At 38.4% G+C, this 8,441-nt stretch overlaps 1 protein-coding gene across 5 annotated transcripts in view; it reads left to right on the top strand.

Moving 5' to 3' along the window:
- Nucleotides 1-2,333: 2,333 nt before the first annotated feature.
- The window catches only part of elavl2 (ELAV like neuron-specific RNA binding protein 2), a 44,339-nt gene continuing 38,231 nt past the window's right edge, over nt 2,334-8,441 (top strand). Inside the window, exon 1 of one of the 5 annotated variants that reach the window (XM_032583451.1) lies at nt 2,334-2,846. Coding sequence is in view for 2 of the 5 variants with exons in the window: in XM_032583449.1 (XP_032439340.1) it covers nt 4,595-4,674 (80 nt within the window). In the remaining 3 variants the exon portion in view is untranslated. Of the gene's footprint in view, nt 2,847-4,528; nt 4,675-8,441 lie in introns of those variants that run through there. The other 4 variants (XM_032583452.1, XM_032583450.1, XM_032583449.1 and 1 more) reach the window with 4 other exon arrangements.

The following is an 8,441-nucleotide window of genomic DNA, read 5'->3' as shown; positions in this document are numbered from 1 at the left end:
CATGCTAGTGCCACCTACTGTGAGCCAGAAAGCTGGACCTACATCAGACTACCAAGAGTGATGCAGAGCAACAAAATTGCTCTGAAACACACTACTGGTGCACTATTTACTCAGCCTTATTTAAAACAAACAGAAGTTTTGTTTGGTTGTGCTAGATGAATGTGTGGTGTGTAGCATAGATTGGATATTTATGTTTTCTGGTAACACCTGCTTGCAATATGTGCATTTTTAAAAGATCTTTGTTTTTCCCTTTTTTCAGTTCAGACCTGTCAGCAAAGCTGCCAAGACGAGCACAAGCTGCGAGAAGATCTGCAGGCAAATTCTCCTTTCAACACTTCCAGACACTGTATCACAACTTCTCTACTTTCTTTATGGAATACTAGAATCCACGCTAACCCTTATGTGGTTTCATGTCGATTTACGTAAAATGATTTGCCATTTACCTCCCTTGAATGGACTTCAAGTTTAGCAGATACAGCATAGCATTCAACGATGGCACAGACCTTAGTTCTTTGTTTTCTAGCAGCTGCAGTTGGAATAGTTTGAACAAAATTCTTGGTAAAATGGAATTTGCATGTCTGCATTTTTCAAATTTAATTAAAAATGGCTCAAGACAAACAATTTTGCACTTATGTTCTTGTGTCTGTTGTGTTTTTTGATTACTTGTATAATCAAGTATACAGTCTTGCAAAAAGCACTGAATCAGGAGCACAAAATTACTTATAAATGAGAATTGATTTATGGTTGCTGTGCTTCTTGCTGTTTTTAAATTGGCTGTGATTTGGTCAGTCTGGATTTGGGCTCGCTGCCTTAGATTAGTTTTGGCATTAGGTCAAGGAACAAATATAATGCCTTGCAAAAGTATTCATACACCTTGAACTTTTTGCCCATTTAGTCACTGCACAGCCACCCTCTTCAAGGTAATTTATTGGGATTTAATATTCTGTGAAGGCCTCAGATTTGTTAGAGAACATTGGTGAAAAATGTGTTTCAATCCCCTATTGATTCATGACATTAAATACGAAGCTATAGCAAATGTTTCTGTTTTTATTATTTGAAAACCATGTATTCTTTTTATTCTATTCTCCATGTACCTGCATAGGTTTATTGGGAACACTACAGGGTCCTCCAGACCCCAGTCTGGACTTGACTGGGGTCATTTCAAAATCTACATGTGGGCCAAAATGTTGAACTTTGATCTCACCTGATCATAGCATCTTCTTGTGTTTGTACCTGTGGCAAATTTTAATGCAACTTGTCATCATTTTTGTGTAACAACAGCTTTCTTCTTACCTTTCTTCTGTGTTCCTTGGACATAATGATGCTGTTTGTCAGTAATATTCTCTAACCAAAACTATTGGGTTATCAAAGAACATCTGACTTTATACTAAGCTAAATTTCACACAGGTGGACTCATAATTCAGTAACTAAGCAAGCGTGTGGATTGCACAGGTTTTTGTATTGGTGTGTCAGTTGTATGAACATATTTGCATGGCATTTGTTTGAGTCTTAGGATGCCTTGGAATTAATAAATTGGCAAAGCTATTTTCTATGTAAGGAGTTTTGCTGGTTCCTGCCCAGAAACACTTTTCTTTCTCCCAGTCTAACTGTTGCTCCACTCAGGCTGTACAATGGGCCTCACAAGTGATTTAAGCTGGAGCTTTTAGCAGCCTGTTCGTAACGTAAACGCCTATCTTTGTTTCTCATCCGAGTTCTGGACGCTGAACTGTACTGTACTCGGTTCTGACTGAAGAGCAGGCGGTCTATATGCGAGCGCGGCGCTGTCTGTGGTGCTGAAATCAGCAGCTTTCGATTAGCGTATAGACGGGTTTGCGGCAGAATTACACGCTGATGCCTGCTGTTATTTACTCTGATGATACATTATGCGAATGAACCAGATAAAGACGGACAGAGAGAGGCGGGAAAAGGGCGACGGAGATGGGTTTTTGTTTTAAATAGTGTTTAATCTGACGATACAACAAAAGCCAACACGTTGAAAGTAGCGCACCCTAAATGGCCATCGGGTCATTTCAATGCAGAATGTGGGTTGAAAGTGAAACGAATGACGCTTGTCCGTCCTTCAGTGGAACGGTGTTTGACTTCAAATGCCATATAAAGGGAGAAGAAAGAAAAGAGGATGAGGAATAAACGCGCTGTCTCTTTGAGTGACTGTCTCGGGGACGAATTGCAGCTTGTGATCCAGGAGCTAAGAGCCAATGGCGTTTAAGAGCCGCCGCACGCAAGGAGCAGCGGACGGGGAGCCACTCCGGGTATACCTCCGCGTCCGACGCATGCTCGTGAGTAGGTTGAATGGGATGAAACGGCGAGTGCGGAGAGTTATATAGGCGCGCTGTGATGCGGCCCGCATATATTCCCCGGCAGGACTAGCTTCTTTTAAAGACAGCCTCCTCTTCCGCGTCGCTTTCCACTCCAGTGATGTGGCGTATTTGTGTGGCGCACCTGTAAAGAGCGAGACACGGGGCAGAAAGCCGGGCTCTTTTTTTGTTTCATTATTTGATTCCTTTTTCTTTCTTCTGTTGGCTTTGGATTTTTTTTTTTATCTTCCCCCCTCTCCCTTCCTCCTCCTCCCTTTTACCTTTTTGTTTGTTTCGTGCATTTGCTGAAACGATATCATTCCTGTTTTTTTTTTTTTTTTTTGATTTAATAAAACATTTTATTTTTCTCATTTTATCTCGTTTGTGTTGGCTTTTTTGTTATGTTTCCCAGTTTGAACTAAAAAAAAGAGAGAGAGAAAAAGAGAGCGCGGAATCCACATCATTTGACCAGGTGTTTCATTCAGAGATTGTTTGCCCCAAGGACGCCCCTAACTTTCGTTTATAGAAACGGTAAGATCTTTTTCTGCACATTTGCTCATCCGCTTCAAGCATTTTGAAATCAACCCATTGGAATAGTCTGTTTCGGTTGGTCCTTTTGGTGTGCAGAGCAGATCATCTTATTGCATGCAGACGTGACGGGGGTGGGGGGGGAAAGTCACTGTGGTGCATTCATGTGACGGCTGATTTTCAACTATGAGCTGGAGAGCTTTCGGGTAATCAATGAGGGTTTTATGGTAACGCTTTTTTCTATCGTGTGCAGTGCTGAGACATGGGGAAGAGTAATTTTGGAAAACGATCACTACAACAGGCTAATTTAAAACATAGTTTATCTTCTAGAGGCCTTTATATTAAGTGCAAAACAACCCTCTTGAAATAAACTCTTTGTTTTTATGCTCTATTTTCAAACACTAACTTATTAAAAATAGATATATCCTGTGTAACTCTTGACGTGAACAAAGCTATGTAGGTTACACTCTGCAGCCTGCATGTTGTGCCACTTGGAGTTGCTGGATGAAGTTCTTGCTTTCATAGGCACATTGTGTATACTCTTTCTGAATTTCCGTGCAGGTGTGACTGCACAAGTCAAGTCTATTTGTGGAAGGGGGGGGAAAAAAGTCACTGGAGAGAGGCTACTTTCAAGAATGTATTCCCAATGTAATGTATTAAGAATATCAGCATTGCTTAGAGTTCATGCTTGTAGTTGTACAATTGTAGGCCAGTGGATCAAGGTAATTTATAGTGATACACATTAGGCAACTAAAAACTATTATTAGTGGGTGTTCTGCTGTTGGTCATAAAACTTGAAGTAAACTTAAAGCAAAATACCAAAAAAAAAAAAGCTAGTGATGTGCTACTGCAAACCAACCCATTTCTTCTTTTTTTATGTCAAATGTTTCCACATGATCATATTAATCTCTGTTTTATTTATAATGATGTATTAATTTTTAAAACTAAATTTTACATTTTAGTTGAGGTTTAATAGCAGACTTTGCTCTAAAACTACAAAAACAAGACAATTAATACAATAATTTGTAAGCTGACACCAAAAATATATGAAAGCATGATTTAAAATGTGTAGACGTGTAAAATAAAAAGAAGCCTAGCAAGCATGGACAAGTAGCTGGAACAATTCTTTTTATTATTTGTAAGTGCCATCATAGTACTACTTACAGCACCATGCAGATGTATAAGTTCACAACAAATATCTAACAGACAGTCTACCCTCTAACAGATTTTCCATGGCACCACTGTGCAACTTCTGCTCCTAGTAGGTAGTTTTCACCGGATGTCCACAGATGGGCAGTAGAGAGCGATCTGCAATTTCAGAGTTAAACGATCTGTGCAACTGTGTTTGTATAATCTTGGATTGTTCAAGTTCCATTTTCTTACTCAATGTGTTAAAAAAAAATATATCTTACAGGGATTGATCTCCAGTTTTGTCTATATATATTCTACACAAGCTAAAAACAATATGGAAAACTGATTCAGTTGTATTTTTTTCCTCTTTTCTAACTTTTGCTATGTTGAATTGTTAGCCGACAAAGTTGTCCTTTTTATTTTAAATTTTTGTTTGTTTTTTTTTTGTTTTACTTTGCCAAACGAAGCGGCTTCTGAAAAAGACGCATTCCCTCCAGAGCCTGCAGCTGCAGCTCATCATCTAATGAATAAACTAGCGATGGACCCTCTGCATGGCTGCTGATTGGCTAACGCCTTGATCAGTTTATTTAGGACGTGCGCGTTCCCGCCACCGCCCCCATATGCTTCACGAAGACTTCGACCAAACATTTGTCTTCAGGGACTTCATTAAATACCCGCGGCGCCACGTCAACACCTCGAGGTAAGACACGTAACAACAGTGGAGTTGAACCGGTCACTGTGGTGTTGCGCCCGTTCCTCTTAAGGCCTTTTAAATGGAAGGGGGTTTGCCAGCTAGCAGGGCAGCTAGCAGTTTGTGTCTGCCTATCATAAGGTGTTGCATTGGCCTTATTATTATACTCGAAAAACGAGTTGCTCCTAAAAAATAATTTAAAAAAAAGGTGGCTAACTTAAAACTAGCGTATGACAAAATGAACCCAACTTGAACCAGAAAACATGGGAGTTGCTACTTTTGATAACGGTCCTGCTAATGCTCGCCATACTTTTAGTAATAACTCCTCTTATAAATATAATCCGCTCCTGGAGCTTTATGAGTAGGGTTTTTTTATGTTTTGTTTTTAAACAAATGGAATGCCAAAAAAAAAAAAAAATTCTTTGCGCTATTGGCTCTTTTTCGAGTTAACGGTAACTACTAGCTTAGTCGCAGTAGCACAGCTGCAACGCATTAATTAAACATGGCGCCTCCACTCGGTTTTTCAGACGCCACACTCAAAATTGTATTTAATTTTTTTTCAAATACAGCTCAGAATTGGAACCCGCTCTATGCATAATTCAAGTACGTTTTGTGGCGGTATTCAGTCAATTTCGCTTCCTGTTTGTTTGGTTGGTTTGCTAACATTTCAAGTTTAATCTATAAACAAATCATGTGGTTGCTGTTTTGTTGAGTCGCTTACAAAAATATTCTAATTTTGATTCAAGCTCTAATCTCTGAAAACAGTTGTCTGTTCTTCACAAGGAACGACTTCATCTTCTCTCAAGTATAAACGCTTGGATACATGATTATAGAACATTTAATTGTGATATTGAGTCATTTATAGTTTTGGACATCCGTTGCACTGACACTCCAAACAGGTAGCTTTAGATTTTTGGCATAAAACTGTTCAAGATGGCTAAAAATCAAAATTAACAAGTACTGCTTTCCAAACTGTCTTGTCCAATATTATCGATGTACACACTGTAAAGCCCCCACGTGCCATGAACTCTACACCCTGTATTAACCTTGCTTTAGTTTGAGCCAAGCAGAAATGCTAATGTTGCTACTTGGAGAAACAGCTAAAGCCTTTTAAAGTAGAAGTGTTTTTTTTCTCTATTTTCTTTCCAAAAAATTGTGCTTTGTGTCCAGTTTTGCCTTTAGTGTTACATTTGAATATACTGTTTTAAACCTCATGTGCCAGCTAATATTAAGATCATATGTCTAAGTTTGAAAAACTGCTGAGTTGCATAATTTTTAAATGGTATATATTTTGCTGCAGGTAATGGTGCTAATGTACTATCGGGTGGTTTTGATAAACAGAAGCCTAATAAAGGAAAAATATTTTAACCTGAATTTCAATGGACTATGTCACTATTTGCACCGTATAACATTCTAAAGCATTTTTTGTTAAATTTGTACTCTTAGAATTTTTTTTTTTGAGCAACATGTTAGTGAGAATGTTAAAGTGAAAGTAAAATATTTCCAACTTAGTTCAAGTCCCCTGTCAATAGTTTTGATTTATTCAAATTTTTGTGCATTTTTTTGCCATAAAAATAAGCTGATGGAGGGGAAAAGAAACGTGAGGCAGTAAATATACAAGCAGATGCTTGACGAACTGAAAAGCATACAATCAATTGCTTGATATAACTTTTTATACCCATGAAAGTCACAATATTCCTTTTGGACTGGGTGCCTATCACTGCTGATTCTGATGAGTCTCCATGATCAATTGCAGAGGAACAGCAGATAACTAAACGCATCCAAAACAGATCAGGTGGTGATGCAGTAAATTTTGACTCGAATGACGGGGACCTCAGATTTTACAGACCTGTCAACGTAAGAAGTTTTTATTCAGAATTTAAATAAATTGTGATTCTCACCACCAAGGACTTGAATTCAGGAAAAATGACTAGTTTGGGAAATCTGAATACAATGATGCTTCCCCGATTCTGAATTCACATCTTTTTATATTCTACATATTTTTGATTGGGTCCTCAAAGTCAGATCAGGGGTCAATACAATTATATTCTGGCCTCAAACAATTGCAGGTCACTTTTGGGCATATTTGAAGAAAATTATGGGAATTTGGCATAGAAATCATTGGAAAACCTGTGTTGTGTAGTTTCCAACACTGGAAGCACTTTTAGTGAGAGCAGAAGGAAATAAAATCAGTCATGTCCTTGGTATTGCAGCGCTGAGTTATATTGGCAGTGAGTTGGACAGTAATTTATGTCATTAATTTTGGCTATTGTAGATGGTCCTAATCACTGAACTTCTTACTGCTTGTGTTTTTCTTACCACTGCACTTGCTCTCAATCACTAATTTTGGCAGCAGTGGTTTTACCCCTCTGTCTTGGAGTCTAACATGATAGTAATTTCAGTAAACTTGTTTTTTGCATATTTCTCTGACAATTTACTTGTAGGTTACTAAAATATGTGATCTCTCTGTAAGGATTTGGTTAGGTTTTTTATGGTTTAAAGATTTTGTAGTTCACTAAAATTTTACCTTTTTAAGACAAGGTAATTTTGACTGGAAAGAAAATGCTGACCTGAAAGTGCTAAGATGCACTTTTTTGAGCACACTTTAAAGCCAGGCATATAAAATAGAGCCTCTTAATATTGAAATCATTTTTGGAAGCAACTGCATGGTTGTGAAATGTTATATAGTGTCTGTTATTTATGGTTTTCAAGTAGCGTTTGTGAGAGCACAAGAGCTCTTCATTTTAATTAAGTTGCTGCAGATGAAGTCTCAACGTGTGATGAATATCTGCTGTTTTAGCCGTTTTCTCCCCCTCTATTCTTGCAACCATTCCAGCTTCAGCAACCCCTATACTGCTGAGGACATGAGATAAGAGTTGCTGTCTCTGTGTATTGCGACTACGTTTGCCTTTCTAAATAAAGGCTGCTGACAGGGACTAAAATGCAGGACTCAGAGGCCACACATCACTTTTCTCTGTATTTCATTGTGTGTCGCTGTCAGAACCAGGTTAGTATGCAGGGACTCGCTGAAAAGAGAAGCAATTTTACTTCTTTTGTCCTTCCTAAATGGTCATCCGTCCCCTTTTCTTTTCATAACATGGCCTCCTCCTCTAGTGTAGTAGAGCTTGTCTGGATGTTGCACAAGATTTAGTCTGTTGGCCACAGGGTGGCCCTCCCTCTGCATGGGCAGATCGTCACTGCAGGCCAGTAATGCATTGCCCTTGAAAACACTCAGTGAATTACAACAGCCTCCACAGACGCAACATCTCATGCTCATGGGCTTTTGTGCCTTGCAGTTTTTATCAGCATAAAAAAGAAATGGATTTTAAACATGACTTAACCCTCCCCCAAACACAGTCAAAATAATTGTTTTGGATTGGGGCATGTATAAGTTCTATATCTTAAACAAAAAATTCTCTAAATTCAATTAGTCTATGGAACAATCTGCTGTAAAAGGTGCTAAAGGATTGTAGATTTGCTTTTGACATTTTGTTGATAGACCTGTTGAGTCTACAGTTTTTTTCCTCACAGGTTTTTTTTAAAAGGAAAAAAAAATCAGTCTTAAGCCAAGCTGCACAGAATTTGACTTGAGAAACCGTTTACCTAGAGATTTCACAGTGTGGTGGAGGACCAAGACTGGCCTTTTGTGTGTGGTGATGGCCTACAAAATGGCTCTGCAAGATACTGAAGTAATGTTAATGTTTTTGTTCCCAATATAGGAAGGTTTTTTTTATTTAGAATTGGTTCTCAAAGATAATGTTGGTCTTTAGCTGCAT

The sequence above is a fragment of the Xiphophorus hellerii genome, chromosome 14 (genome assembly GCF_003331165.1).
Source record: "Xiphophorus hellerii strain 12219 chromosome 14, Xiphophorus_hellerii-4.1, whole genome shotgun sequence".
Lineage (NCBI taxonomy): Eukaryota > Metazoa > Chordata > Actinopteri > Cyprinodontiformes > Poeciliidae > Xiphophorus > Xiphophorus hellerii.
The sequence above is the reverse complement of the archived record's forward strand: the minus strand, read 5'-3'. Positions and strand labels throughout refer to the sequence as shown.